This window comes from Diabrotica virgifera, chromosome 3, assembly GCF_917563875.1.
Source record: "Diabrotica virgifera virgifera chromosome 3, PGI_DIABVI_V3a".
Lineage (NCBI taxonomy): Eukaryota > Metazoa > Arthropoda > Insecta > Coleoptera > Chrysomelidae > Diabrotica > Diabrotica virgifera.
This window is the reverse complement of record NC_065445.1, coordinates 266,415,807-266,432,251: the sequence shown is the minus strand read 5'-3', so window position 1 is coordinate 266,432,251 and position 16,445 is coordinate 266,415,807. Positions and strand designations below refer to the sequence as shown.

Sequence of the window (16,445 nt, the reverse complement as noted above, 5' to 3'; positions counted from 1 at the left end):
GGTGCCACACCTAGACCTCCCCTAATATATGTACTCATTTTTAATTCTATCCTTTTTGTCACGCCACTCATCCATCTAAGCATTCTCATTTCCGCCACATGCATTCGTTGTTACTCTTTCTTTTTCACCACCCAACATTCAGTTCCGTACATCATAGCCGGTCTTATGGCTGTTTTATAGAATTTCCCTTCAACTTCATTGGAATTTTCCTGTCACACAGCACACCACTCGCTTCCTTACACTTCATCCATCCAGCCCTAATTCTACTGCATGCGTCTCCATCTATTTCTCCATTACTCTGTAATACCGATCCCAGGTACTTAAAACTATTGATTTTTACAATCAGTTCACCATCCAAAGATACTATTTTATTTGTAGTAACTCCATCTTTAAATGAACATTGCAAATACTCTGTCCTACTAAGTTTTAAACCTTTTTCCTCCAGAGCTTATCTCCACTGTTCCAGTTTTTGTTCTAAGTCTCTTTCACTATTTCCTACTAACACGACATCATCAGCATACATTAAACACCATGGAATGTTACCCTGTAGTTTCGTTGTTATCTGGTCCAAAACTAATGAGAATAAATACGGACTAAGCACCGAGCCTTGGTACAATCCTACTTTCACATGAAATTTATCAGTCTCTCCCACACCTGTCCTAACACTAGTCGTTACTCCCTCATACATATCCCTCACAATCTTTACATATTCACCAGGGACTCCTTTCTTATTGAGTGCCCACCACAGAATCTCTCGAGGAACTCTATCATATGCTTTCTCAAGATCAATGAATACCATATGAGCGTTTGTTTCTTTACTCCTGTATTTTTCCATCAACTGCCTTATAATGAAAATTGCATCTGTTGTTGAACTGCCCTGCATAAAGCCAAATTGATTCTCGGATATTTCGGTCTCTTCACGTATCCGTCTATCAATTACCCTTTCCCATATTTTCATGGTGTCGCTAAGCAGTTTTATAGCCCTGTAGTTTGTACATTGTTGTATATCTCCCTTGTTTTTGTAGACAGGTACTAGTATACTGCTTCTCCGTTCGTCTGGCATTTGTCCAACTTCCATAAATCTATTAAATAAACCTGTTAGCCACCTTGTTCCTGTCTCTCCCAATGCTCTCCATACTTCCCCAGGAATATCATTTGGTCCTACCGCTTTTCCTTTCTTTTTTTTTTAATTTTAGTTTTAGGGGAACATATTCTGTAAATACATACCTATACATACAAGCTATTTCCTCCCGAGGAAGCTGAAGCTGCATTCACTAGAAGATCCTTTTTGTGTGGGGATCATCCCATTCTGTGTTTGGTTTTACAGGTTCTGGTGCGACTTCGCTGTTTCCACTACTTTTCTCCATTCTTCTCTCTCTTTGATTGTCCGTCCTATATTTGTAATTTCCATACTCCTTAAGTCTTCTTCCACTTGTTGCCTCCATCTGGTTCTTTTACCTCGTGGTATCTATTCCCATTCCGTCATAACTCTTAACGGATTGCTTTTGTCATTATGTGTCTACACCATCTAATTCTCTGTGTTTTTATTCTTCTATGTTCTCTTAACGCATTCATTCTTGTATTTCGTGATTCATACATTGTTTTGCATCCTCTTCGTTTTCCCTCTTTGGTCCCCTCTTGCTGTTAATGTTAATGTCTCTGAAGCTTATACCACTATTGGTCTTTGGTCGTTTTGTAGATTTTCTACTTTGTGTTTAGGCTTATCTTCTTAACTCTAAACATTTTTTAGTGGTGTAAAACGCTTTATTTCGCACTTGAATTCTTCATTTCATGTCTACACTTTCATTTCTTCTGTTGACTAATACTTCCAAATATTTGACCGTTTCAACCTTTTCGAGCTGAGTGCGTCTATTATCAGTTCTGTTATTTGTGTCTTCTTTTCTTGCTTATGTCCATGTATTTTGTTTTATTTTCATTTATTTCCAGTCCTCTCAGTTTGGCTTCGTTTTTATTTCTTGGAAGGTTTTCTTTAATCTCTTTTATCTGTTGGTACTATGGTTATATTGTCCGCATATTTTATTATTTTCTATTATTTTTGTACTGCATTCTTGCTTACAGTTCCTGCGTTTGAGAGAGTGTTTTATTCTTATCTTGCCTAGTGCTGGAATAAATAGTACCATTTAGAGCGCATCTCCTTGTCTTACTACATTATTTATTTTTATTATTTCCTTTCTTTCTCTTCCGGTGTCTATTCTTGCTTGGGAATCTCACATTGTCATTTCTACCATTCTTATATTCTGTAAATATAGTTATTCTCAAATTTCGACCCGAAAGCAAGGATGGCCTTAGCCCAAAAATGCTGTCACAGGGAAAATTGTGTCACAGGGAAAGGTGCAGGAGCATGAATATTGAAAAATTCAGTTTTCTTTACGATAAGGTCGTATTGCTCAATGAAGACATGCAGTGCGCTGGAATAAGTGTTACCACCCTTATTAACTAATTTATTTTTAGCACATAAACAAAACACTCGGACATGTCGATTTTTAAAATAATCGTAGTATATTATAGCATCAATGTTTCGAACTTTACCCGATCCCTCTTCAGATGACAGTAATAGCTTTGATTTTTTTTAATGGGAAAGTACATTATGTGACACCTCATTTAAAAGCTTTTGAAATATTGATTACAAACATGTACAATACTTTAATCCTATTTGAGAGCGTAGGCGCAAAATTTCGATCAAAGTCTTTTTAAACCCCTTCATTTTTTCAAATCCTGAGAAAACTAATAAGTATTTTTGAAAAATTTAAACGCAGACTGAAAGATCACATTAATACGGAGGGCTGAAATTCCCTTAGAATAAACAAAAAGTTTCATTTGAATGATATATTTGAAATTAAAAATCAGACTAAATTTTCTCTTTTTTCACCGCTGTGACTTATTAAAATAAACATTATTGAAGTTCTCAGGGGCTTTTGACCCTCGATAATACTGTAATATTTCATTCTCCGTTTAAGTTTTTCAAAAATACTTATTATTTTTCTCAGGATTCGAAAAAAAATGAACGCATTTAATAGGATTTCGATCGAAATTTTGCACCTATGCTCTTAAAAAAGATTAAAGTATTATACATTTTTGTAATCAGTATTTCAAAAGCTTTAATATGAGGTGTCACATGATGTACTTTCCCATTAAAAAAAATCAAATTTATGCCTGTCACCTGAAGAGGATTGCGTAATTGCTTTATTCACCTGATCTTCCACTTCTGTTTCGAGCTTTCCGTAGCTGCATAGTGTGATGCCTAGATATTTAAACTCCATGACTTGTTCTATTATTTGACCCTCCACCTCTAATTTACACCTTATTAGATCTGCTGTTATAACCATGCATTTAGTCTTTTTTGGGGAAATTAACATGTTAAATTTTCTAGCGGTTATATTAAATTCGTGCAGCATACGTTGTAAATCATCTTCACTTTGAGAGATTGATTAGTATTGTGTCGTCTGCATAGCAGATTATTTTAAGTTGTTTTTCTTCCATTTGGTATCCTTTTTGAAGTTATACTTCTTTAGGCGCGATTGAGAGTAAAATTTCATAATACTGCGCGCATGCGCATACAGACAGTATGGCGTTTAGTTGCTAAATCTTTTTAGTTATGCACAGTCCGTCTAATTTACTTACCGTTGCACGTCATTATCTACGCCAGAGATCTAAGTTGACATTGTTGCCAAGGTATAAAAAAATCCTGAATCCATTTTATCACATAATTATTGTACCTAAACGTGGATTATACAACAAAACAAATTAATATTCAATGTAAATAAATAAAAACTTAAGAAATAGAGAACGAGAATTAAGTTATAATCATTTAAGATTTGCAGTGCAAGCGTGTTTGCACTGCATTGTTAATAATTATTAAAAAACGGCTCCGAACTCTTGGGCGAAGCCGATCTTTGTAGATTATGTCTACAATAACAACTAAAAAAGTTGTCAGATACCTCGATTATTCCAAGTCGTGATAAAATTAGGTGAAATTTATATTTTTATAGTAGAGGATCTTTTTATAGTAAAGAAAATAATAAAAACAGTAAATATAATAGAACAGATACTTATAGTAAAGAATATAAACAAATATGAAGTCTTATCACCGCAACTGTCAAATAAATGTTACCAATTTATTCTAAAATGTCACCTTCGTTCGATTACAGTTACAGTGTCTTCCGAACAAATGTGCTTCATAAAAACGCTTTATAATACATTTATACAAATTAAATGAAACATATTATTGTGTATTTCTTTAGGTTAACATTAATAGAAATCTTCAAATTTTATTTCTAGGCGTATATAATAAAATATGTCTAGTGGCTGTAATTCCAGTGTACTCAGCAAAATAATTCTAAAAAAGAACACACCTACCGCCAAATATTTCGTGTTGGTATCATGCGACGTCACAGGCTATGACGCGGATGACGTCCAACGGTTAGTAAATTAGATGAAGTATATGAATATATCAGTGCAAGAAAAGGTGTGAAAAGAATATATTAGTGTTTTTAGTAAATATATTTATTATAATTTTTGTGTCTTTGGATTTGTCTTCCTCAGGAGTAAGATGAGTATTATTAAAACATTTTATTGTATATTTATTATACCTACTTCACCTTGTCTGTTTGTTACCGTGAATTGTCATTAGGTACATCCGTACCGATACAGACACAGTCCTCGTAGCTTATTTGGTATAGCATTCGACCAGAGATCGAGAGGTCTTGAGTTCGAATCCGGAACAATTCTATACTTTTTTTATTTTTTTGAAAGCGGTAAGCACAAAATTAGTGTGGTGTTTAAAAAAAATTAAAACAAACTGTTTAAAGTATATTAATTTCGTTGAAATCATATCATAGAAGTATAACTTCTTACGTGCGTACAAAGTACACACACATTCTTTTTTTTGTTCTTACTTTTTTATTATTTCGTCCATGATCAGGTTGAACAACAGAGGACTCACGGAATCTGCCTGTCTTATCCCATTGCCACCTTCAATTGGGACAGTTAGTTCTTCATCTACTTTTATTGTGTTGTTCTGGTAGATATTTTCGATCGTTTTAATTATTCCTAGAGGTACCTCTCTTGCGTACAATAAATGGATAACGTCCTTTAATTTGACCCTGTCAAATGCCTTCTTAAGGTCCACGAAACATAAGTATGCCGGTTTGTTGTATTCTAACGATTTTTCTTGAATCTGCCTCATTATAAATATAGCGTCGGTGCATGATCTTCCCGACCTAAAACCTTGTTGTTCTTCTGCTAATGTTATAATTTTATTCAGTTTATTTGTTATTACTTTGGTCGTTAATTTTAGTGTTGTGTTTAATAAATTAATTCCTCTGTAATTCTCCGGGTCCGATTTTTCTCCCTCTTTGAAGAGAGGTATTAGGATGCTTGATCTCCATTCTTGTGGTATTCTGTTTTGTTCTATTATTTTTTGAATTAGTTTTAATAATTTTTTGGTCAGGTCTTGTCCTCCATACTTTAGGAGTTCATTCGATATTCCGTCCTCTCCTGGTGATTTTCTATTTTTTAATTATATATTTGTTTCTTCGTTTGTTGTCACTTTAGGTGTTGGTGGTTCGTTATCGTTATCTTTAGCAAATAGAGATCGAAAATAGTCTGCCCAAGTTTCCTTCTGAATGTGTTTCGTTTTTATTAGTTCGTTCATCTCTTTTCTTTGTCCTCTGATCATTCTCCATATTTTTTTTTGTGTTCCGTAGAAGTCGTGTTCCATCTGTTTTGAGAAACTCTCCCAGTGTTCTCTTTTTATTTGTCTGACTAAAGTGTTTGTTTCGTTTCTAATTCTTTTATAGTGGTTGTATGCCTGTTGTGTTTGTTGTGTTCTGTATTGTAAAAAGGCTTTCTTCTTTTCTTCACATTTTATCTTCACTTCCTCTCGAAACCATGGTTTGATATATTGGTATTCGTTACTTTCCTCTCTCCAAGTGATCCTGTTGCTGCGTTAATTATGTTACTTTTGAATTTATCCCAACTTTCCTCGATGTTATCGTTTTCTAGTATTTCATTATCAGCAATCTTCTCTGATATTCTTTTTCTATATAAGTACTCCGTGGATTCCGTACTTAGTCCTTCGACTTTGATTTTTGTTTGTGTTGGCGCCACTCTCTTAGGTGTGAAGCATTTCATGGTGATTCTAATTTTACATAATACTAGGCTGTGGTCACTACCTACATCTGCTGAGTTGAGGCATCTTACGTCAATTATTTTTGATGGATGTATGTATATCTCTGTTAGTTACAACATAATCTATCGTAGATCTTTGTCCACGGGTATTATTGAATGTATATTTGTGTTGGTCTTTGTGGTCAAAAAAAGGTGTTGTTTATTCGAAGTTCGTTATTCGTGCAGAAGTTTATCATCAGTTCTCCATTTTCGTTTTTGACATTCTCATTATGTTTTTGTTTAATTCCAGGTATTACTTGGTTGCCTATTCGAGCGTTAAAATCCCCAAGTATTATCATCTTCCCTCTAACTTGATCTACTACTTGTTGTAATTCGTCATAAAAGATTTCCCTTGTTATAATAATAATAATAGGATTTATTTAGCTTTTTAGCTATTACATTACAAATAAACATTTACATATATTTAAATAACTATAACTTAAAACGAAAAATCAACTAATTCTTAAAATACAATTTTTTTAACCTACTTTTGAAGACTTTAACATTTGGTGAATCTTTTATGCTAGATGGTAGACTGTTATATATTCTTAGTCCTTCAACAAAAAGAGTTTTTTCCATGGCACTTGTATTGAACCTTTCAATATGATAATTATCAAATCTTAAATTATACTGACCTAACAAAAGTGATCTTTTAATGACATAATTATTGAAGTATTGAGGAGCTTGTTGGTTAATAATTTTAAATATTAACACCAAACATGACTCAGTAATAAGCTGATTAACATCTAAAAAATTTAATGTTTCCAGCATAAAGTTTATAGAGGTATACTTGCTACATCCAAGGACAATTCTCATAGCTTTATTTTGAAGCAACTGCAAACGATATACCTGTTCATTTGAACATGAAATAAACAGTGACATACAATAATTAAAATGCGGAAATATTATTGTATTATACACAACCTTCCTAGACCATCGGGAAAGCCCTTTAGATATTCTAGAGAAGTAACCGATTTTTTTACCAATTTTTTTACACAGAAAATTTATATGTTTGGTAAAATTTAACTGTGGATCAAATAAAATTCCAAGATATTTAATTTCATCTACATAACTTATTATATCTTCACCTATTTTAATACTAAAATTTCCTTGATTAAATTTAGAACAATTTATCTTTGTATCCAAAATCATACACTTAGTTTTTTGAGCATTTAGTTTCAATTTATTTGCCATCAACCAATTATTAAGAATATCTAATTCATCATTTATTGTTTGAACTAAATTATTAAAATCTTGTCCAGAGACAGAAATTAATGTATCATCTGCAAACAGATTTACAAATGAATTTTTAAGATAGAGATGTAGATCATTTATATATATAAAATAAATAATAATGGTCCAAGAACGCTTCCTTGGGAACTCCATATATAGTACCTATTTCGTCTGAAATATTACTACTTACTTTAGTTTTTTGACATCTACCGTTTAGATCATTTTCTAGCCATTTGAACACAACTCCAGTTATTCCATAATTTTTGCATTTCGTTAATAACATCTGCCTGTCTATTGTTTCAAAAGCCCTTTTTAAATCTACAAAGACACTAATTACTATTTTACCGTCATCTATATCTTTCTTCCATGTGTTACATACTAACTGGCATGCAGTTTCAGTAGAGTGCCTACATCTAAAATCCGATTGATTTACAAACAGCAAATTATACTCATTTAAATAATTAAATAAGTGATCATAAACTAATAATTCAATGATTTTTTCGATTATCGGAAGTAAATTAATCGGCCTAAAATCTTCGAACGCCTGTGGTTTACTTATTTTTGGTACAGGTATTATGGTACTACATTTTAGTACTGACGGCAGAACTCCTGCTTGCAGGCAGGTATTAACTATGTTTAACAAGGGGTAACCAACCACTGAAAATATCCCTTTCAACAGTGACACTGTCAGAATATCGTCACCAGTTGCTTTATTTTTTAAACTACTTACCACTTTATGCAATTTACCAAGTGAAATGATGGGAAAAGGATCAATCTTAGAAACAATATCAAGCTGTATTTCAGAAAAATTTGAGGATCTAGGAATATTTTGAGCAATCCCCTCAATACTATCAAAGTAAAACTTATTTAAGTTTTTAGTAACATTTAACCTACCATCTAATATGCTAAAATTCGATGTATTATTACTACTATTTACAATTTCTTTTAAAGTACTCCACATTCTTTTACTGTCATAGCGACATTGATCCATTTTTTGCTCGTAAAATATTTTTTCCTTTCTTCTAATTAAAGTAACAACTTCATTCCTCTTCCGTTTGTACCGTTGAAAATCTAATTGATTATTCGTATACCGAAATGTTGAAAAACAGATGTCTCTTTCTCTCTGTAAATTTCATACTTCTTCATCAATCCAATAACTACTATCAGAACGGAATTTATGTTGGGTTGGTGCTATCTTATCCAAACTGCTTCTGATATTATTTAAAAAGTATTCATACAAAAAGTCAACATTGGTAGACGAATAATTCCAATCTTTTCCAATTAAATCAATGTTAATTGCTTCAATTTTCTCAGGCGTAATATATCTTGAAGATACCATTTTTAAATTCTTTTTTGCACAAGTATTAATGGACGTACCAATAATGTCGTGATCAGTAAATTTCGGAAAAGTTCGGTCAGTTTCTTGAAGTTTGCAATTTGTGATAATTAGATCTATTAGAGTTCTGGAGTTTGCAGTAATTCGTGTTGGTATTTTAACGATTTGTTTACATCCATCTGCTTGAATAATATTTAAGAGTTTAGTCCCGACTACAGAAACATTTAACACATTTACATTAAAATCTCGCAACATTACAATGTCATTTGTACACATTTCTTCTAACTCAAATAAGTCTTGAAGAAAATAAAAAAATACAGCACTAGATCCATTTGGTGATCTATATACACCACCAATAATTAAATGCTTTTGACCAATCGTTACTTTAAGAAGTGTGCACCAATACTCCATTTGAATTGAAAATTGTTTGAATTCTCGGTAAATAATATGACTACGTACATAACAGATTACCCCTCCAGTGTGTCTGCTAGTGGAATAATTTACAGAACAATTGTAACCTTTTATCTGGTATTCAGCTTCAACAATATCATTAGTTATGTGAGTTTCCGTTACAACTACAAGAACCGGTTGAAAATCTGTTAATAACTGTTGTTTGAGGCTTGTTATTTTCTGGGCCGTATACTCCGATGATGTTCAGGTCTTCTTTCTCCATTCTAATTTTTGCTGTGACAATCCTTTCTGATACATATTGACACTCTTTGATGTTATTTTGGTATCTTTGGTGTATTAGTAAGGCTACACCCTTTTTAGCCCTGTTTTCTTTTGTTTCTCCACTGTAGATTACATAGTATATATTCGCCTAAATTTGACTGGCCTTTTCCTTTCTTTTTTGTCTCCTGTAGAGTGCATATATCTATTTTTTCTCTTTTAGCGCTTGGGTTATTTCTTGATCTCTAGTGTTAAGCGATCTTATGTTCCAAGTGGTTATTCTCATCTGGGTTTTGGAGGTTTTTCTCGTGTCCTTATTTCTTGCCGTGGTCGTCTTCATATTATCAATCCGGTTCCGAGGCTTCACATTGTTTCTTTGAGCAGTATTCGTTTTTATGATTGGTAGGTTGCTAACCTTGCCAATCACCCTCCACATTTTATCCGGGCTTGGGACCGGCTGTGATAATTGCAGAGTTACTCGATCCACCCCGCAATTAACCCAGGCAGTGTTTAGTACATTGGAATAAATCGTCAAAACTACGGATCAATTAGTCCATTAAAATGTTACATTTTTTAGGCCGTACCTTGCATTTCTTAGAAGAGTCAATTTTATTTCTTTAATGTGTAGGGGGGATCAGTAGAAGCTTAAGTTCACGTTTTTGGGGTCGCCATCCTTGTCCCCCGGTCGCCATCTTGGAAATGGGGTGCAAAGGGGTTTTGCGCTATATCTCGTAAACTATCAACCCTACGGAAAATCTAATTAAACATAAAATGTAGCAAATTAAATTTTCCACAATTTTGTTTTAATTACTTTTTATCGTCAAGTAACCAACAAAAAAGATATAACCAAAAATATGTAAATTTTTTTTAACAAGTTTCCTTTTGGGTGTTATAACTTTTTTTCAGTTCATTTTAAAATAAAATAACATTATAGCAATTTTGTAGAGAGTTTTTCAGCGAAAAATTTCCACTATAAAGTTGTTTAATTCTATTAATTTATATAGGTTTTACAGCTCTCCAAACTTGACCAGATTCTCGAATGCTCATAGGGATACAATAAAAACAAAAGTTAGGCTTACTTTTTAATCTATATATATTTTTTATTCATACAATTTATTATGATTTTAACATTCATATGCTATTATTAATCTGTTTTTGACCTTTCTTCCCACTATAAAACTTATAACTATAAGCATATATAGAAAAGTCCCAAGAAGTTGTTTGAGGACAAATTCGCCGCTTCAGAAGAAGAATGACGCAACCGCAAAATTCTTAAGCAGAGCAAAAAAAGGATTTTTGATATCAAAATCATAAAGTATGATAAAAATTAGCCATTCACCACACCGTGGTCAGGATCTCGAGATATAAGCGTTTTTTGGGGTTTGTCGCTTGTATATGAAGTAACATAACTTTTTTCCTGTTATATATTTTGACTTAACATTTTCCAAAAAACTTCTTCATGAACTATATTGTATTGTTGTGTTGGTTAAAATTATAAACTAAAAAGTTTGTCACTCAACTTTTTTAAGTAAACATGAAACTAACGAAATATGATGACGAAATGTTAATAAATTAACAACTCCTTTTTAAATGTGTTTAAACATTTTGGACAAATTTCATTGTTATCTACGTACTTCAAAGATGACACAGTAACATTTTTAAAAGGAAATATTTACAGCGACCAAAGATACAGCGAGGTAAATTTGAAAAATCATCAAAATTGATTTTTGGCATTTTTGTATAAAATTTATTTTTTTATCTACGACTGATACATAATATATGTATTATACTTGTGGTGTTTGCAATATAATGCCATATAATAATCCCTTAGGGATTAATAATGCGGGATTAATAGCTATTAATCCCTCTGGCACAACAATCACAAAATTCACCACGGAAACAAAATAATCAACCTCAAAAAGGGTCACTGTCAAACGAATAGTATATTTGACAGTTTGTGTTGAGATGGACGAAAATGAAGAATCTTTTAATTGTACACCACCAGAAATTGTAGAACTAGCTACAGCAACAGCATCTACCTTAATACCTGAAACATCGAAATCCATTTATAATAAAACGTACGCAACCTTTAGTTATAATACATTGATCAGTCTATGAGAAACAAGGCAACTACAGCAGATACTATCGCTAAAGAGATAAACAGTAATGTACCATCTTCTTGTTCTACAGCAATCGGGATCCCAAATATTTGTATTAAAAACTCTACTAAAGTTAATGATGATTCTCAACCAATTCAGTTTATTAATTGTACTATTACTAATTTTAATGTTTTTAACAAATAAAGTTGTTCATTAAAAATCTTAAATTAATTAATTTGTCGTAGATAAAGTAGAGTATACTACTCGCAATAATGGCTCTCATTCCCTCGGAATGTTACTCCCTCGCCGCTAACGCGGCTCGGTTCGTAAATATTCCTCGGGAATAATAGCCATCATTATTGACTCGTGGTATAATCTACTATTAACATGTTCCACCAACTCTAGATAAAAATAAACTTCATATTCGGATTCAGCGACCTCTAAAACATAAAAATAGACCAAAATTGATCATTCACCTTAAATTTGATTTTCGTGGTTGGCATAACGGTTAATGCCGCTCGTCTAATATTATAGATAGAAAAGCATTATTTTTATTATTTTTATAAAACCTAGATAATAAATAAAATTAAACAACTTTATAGTGAAAATTGTTTATTGAAAGATCCTCTACAAAATCGCTATGATGTTATTTTATTGTAAAATGAACGTAAAAAAAGTTATAACTTCCAAAAGGAAATTTCTTACAAAATTTTCTCTTATTTTTGATTATAACTTTTTGTTGGTCACTTTACGATAAAAAGTAATAGATATAAAATTGTAGAAAATTTAATTTGCTTCATTTTATGTGAAATTAAATTTTCTGTAGGGTAGCTAGTTTACGAGATACAGCGCGAAAGCCCTTTGCACCCCTTTTTCCAAGATGGCGGCCGGGGGACAAGGGCCTCAAAAACTGGAACTTAAGCTTCTACTGAGCCCCCCTATACATTAAAAAAATAAAATTGACTCCTCTAAGAAATGCACACTAAATGTAACATTTCAATGGACTAAATAGCTCAGTGTCAATTTAATTTAATTTTCGTTTGATTAATACTCGTATAAATATACCGATACGTGAATTTTGTCCAGTAGTTTATTTTTTGTTTATCAACATGTGTTGTGAGACTACCGACGGTGATTCTATTAAAAAAATCAGATTAAAAACATATGGCAATAAATTAATACAAACAAAAATCAATTTTCCCTTAATGGAAACATCAAATTAATCATCTTCGATATCATTTTTACAGTATCAATTATCTTGATTTGAGCCTCAAGCACATTAATTGATTGCAACATGCTCACTGACGATGATTCCGATTTGGACAATGTAAGTATGGATTTTTATTTTTATTCATTAGGTATAATTTATAACTAAGACAAATTTTATATAGGGGGAGTGCAATTAGAACGAAAAGATACAATGTTTCGGAAAAAATCAAACAAGGTTATATTTTTCTAAAACTTTTTTTGTTAGTTTATAAATATGTTAAAGTAAAAAGTTCTACTCACAAATTTCGCCGCTAATTGTTTATTAATTGTTTAAACAATAACAATTATTTTGTATAAATAATGTTAAGAATATGGGTGAATTCAACATTTTATTTTGATAAAAAATGTTTTTATTTTAGTTTTGATTATGCTGAACCCGAATCTGACATTACAATTTGTAAATTCAAAATGGCGGATTCAAAATGGCGGATTTTTTCATAAAAATCCTTAAAAAGTAGTTGTAAAATCCGAAATTTTTTTATAAAACGTGTTTGTTTACATATATATGGATATTTTTGAGAGATTGCTGAACCTGAATCAAATTTTGATAATTTAAATTATAAAATGGCAGATCCAAAATGGCGGATAACTTAAAAAATAGTTGTAAAATAATAATTTCTTAACAAAATGTATTTATTTCTACATATATTTATTTTTGAGAGCTTTGATAAACCTAACTTAAATGTTAATATTATAAATTATTAAATGGCGGATCCAAAATGCGGATTTTCTAAAAAGAACATAAAAAAGAACATTTTTCTAAAACATTTATTGTCTTTATTTTTAACAGGTTGTTGAATCTTAATTAAAGATTAAAAATTTAAATTTCAAAATATCGGATCCAAAATGGCGGATATTTAAATGAAAAAGTAGGATCCAATCAAACAAATTTCAGTTATGAGTAAAATACCTATATTTTTCATAATACTGAAAATTGTTATTATGGAAAGTTGTTCAGAATTGAAAACGATGTGTCAATATGCAATTACACTCTTCTAATCGAAATATTGTGAATTATAAAGGTACATATTTATTGCGCGAAATATAATTTTTTTACATACCTCGTATAATATTGATAAAATATAATATTTTATATTTGCATATTAAGTGTTAGACCATGCACAGCTATTTATGACGAAGACGAAGAACTGTCTTCACAAAATTAATAATAAAACCGTTATCATAAATAATAAGTGAAAATTTAATGATGGGTATAATTAATTTGAAACAATATTAAAAAAAGACAAATTTTCGATTAGAAGGATATAATTACATATTGGAACATAGTTTTTAATTCCAAACAACTTTTTTTATAAAAATTTTCGATATTGTGAAATATAAAGGTACTTTACTCTTGAATGAAATTCATATTTTTTGACATACCTCGTACAAAATTAACAAAATTTTATATTTGATGGTTGCATCTTATGTTATTTACGATGCAGAGTATTTTAAAAAGAATAACTTTTTTTCGTAAAACTGATATTAAAAAAGTTATCAATAGGTTCAAAGTTACGCAGACATACTGTATAAGAGCTAAAAAAAATTTTTTTGTTGAACATTTATTATTGTTGAAGCTTATTATTAAATGTATTTTAGGTAAGTTTTACAGAAAAAAGTTTTGATCACTCTGTATATACATTTTTTCAGCTGGTAATTTTCGGTTTTTGTATTACATTTTTGTTATCTTTCTTAGTTTTCTCAAAAATAAATTATTTATTTCATTTTTAAACTAAAATAATTCAGTGTTTTCTTAAGAATACATCCTAAGCTTTAAAAAAATATCAAAAAAATTTTATTAGATTTATTCAAACTTGAGTAATACCGTCTTAAAATGGTGGGAATTCTCTAAAACTACGAAGTTTTCAAAAATTACATTTTTTGAGACATCGTATTATTTGAATTAAATTTTTGAGATTTTTTTTGAACAAAACATCGATTAGTAAGATTATTGAGAGGTAAGTTGTGCAAATTTGAGAGTTTTATAAGTAAAATTGTATTAGTTACACATTTTTAAAATATTTTTAAACAAAATTCATGTAAGGCTCACTTTCCGCCCACACCGTACTTATGCCCATACATTTTATTTCTTTTTATTACAACCATAAGATAGCTTATTTCATCTTCTTTCATGTCCAATTTGTAAAATTTCTTTTGATCCATTAGTTAAAGAATTACATTAAAAAAACTCAACCGTGCACTTCTTCCAACGCCAGTTTACAGTGCGCCAATGTGTGTGAGAAGGGTGACTTTAGCGTTATAAATAAAAAATTACAGAAGCTAGAGATTTAATTTTAGAAAAATCTTTATATAAGGTTTTTTTGTAAAATTTTCTGAATTTTTCAATGGTCAAGTCAGTTTTTTTCGAAAAATTATATTTTCGGAGTTACTTAAAAAAACATCTAATTTCGTAGTTCATTTGTTTAATAAAAAATGAAGCACCCACTTCTCGAGTAGAACTTTTTGATATGTTGTTTATTAAACATTTCTTAATGAAATTACAGAAAGTTTTATCTTGTTTGATTTTTTCCGAAGTGAAAATCTAAATGCACTCCCCTAGATATCATATCTCTACTTTAATTGTAGCAATTGTAGACGCAATCCAAGTGTAATGTAATGTTTTCGCTTTGCTTTTATTTAAACATATCCTTACTCCAGGGTAATAAGCTAGAAATAGATCATGTCCGGGACACTCAAAGATCCAGGTACTGACTACTTTTTTGACGTGACCCGTCAAAATAGCCCGGTCAAAACAGCCCCGTCAAAAAAGCCCCGTCAAAATAGCCCGAACACAAAATAGCCTCGACAAAATAGCCCGCAAACAAAATAGCCCCGACAAAATAGATCGCACACAAAATAGCCCCGGTCAAAACAGCCCCGGCTAAAATAGCCCGGCTAAAATAGCCCCGGCTAAAACAGCCTCTTATAAACAATTACATAATTATTTATACAAGGTGTCCAAAAACTTTTTTTTAATTTAAATTATTTGACAAAAAGGAAGAATGTATTTAATTTAAAATGCATTTTACTGTTGCCCGAAAACAGAAAAAAATGTTTATATCATAAATAAACATTGATTTTCGCTTAACTTAAATGTTCAAACTTCCAAGAGGCACAGAAGACAGGACTCGAGTTCTCTGAAAAGACCATTTTTATTTAATGTGGTTAAGATAAACATCTGAGTTGAGGATAATTACCATTTCCGAAAAATGTATTTTTAAGGAATGATTTCATGATGAATTCTGAAGGGAGCTTTTTTGTCGGGGCTATTTTGTCGGGGCTGTTTTGTCGGCGGGCTATTATTCCGCGGCTATTTTGTCTGAAGGCTATTTTGTCGGAGCTATTTTGTGTGCGGGATATTATGTCGGGGCTATTTTGTCGGAGCTTTTTTGACGGGGCTATTTTGACGGGGTACCCTTTTTTGAAGTTATACTTCTTTAGGCGCGATTGAGAGTAAAATTTCATAATACTGCGCGCATGCGCACACAGACAGTATGGCGTTTAGTTGCTAAATCTTTCAAGTTATGTATAATGTATAAATATATCAGTTCAAGAAAAGGTGTGAAAAGAATATACTTAGTCGAGGCATTGAAGGATTGAAGTGTCGATATTTTTGCAGTAAGACGGATTTTAATGCGGATTGGTGCGTT

General features: G+C 31.4%; 2 protein-coding genes across 2 annotated transcripts in view; one reads left to right on the top strand and one right to left on the bottom strand.

Moving 5' to 3' along the window:
• LOC114326279 (uncharacterized) overlaps nucleotides 1-8,413 on the bottom strand; it is a 43,493-nt gene extending 35,080 nt beyond the window's left edge. The window contains exon 1 of the mRNA XM_050647735.1: nucleotides 8,153-8,413. Coding sequence (XP_050503692.1) covers nucleotides 8,153-8,413 — 261 coding nt within the window. The remainder of the gene's footprint in view (nucleotides 1-8,152) is intronic.
• The window catches only part of LOC114326293 (melatonin receptor type 1A), an 84,908-nt gene that overhangs the window by 493 nt on the left and 67,970 nt on the right, over nucleotides 1-16,445 (top strand). The window contains exon 2 of the mRNA XM_050646164.1: nucleotides 12,774-12,853. Coding sequence (XP_050502121.1) covers nucleotides 12,821-12,853 — 33 coding nt within the window. The 5' untranslated portion in view covers nucleotides 12,774-12,820. The remainder of the gene's footprint in view (nucleotides 1-12,773; nucleotides 12,854-16,445) is intronic.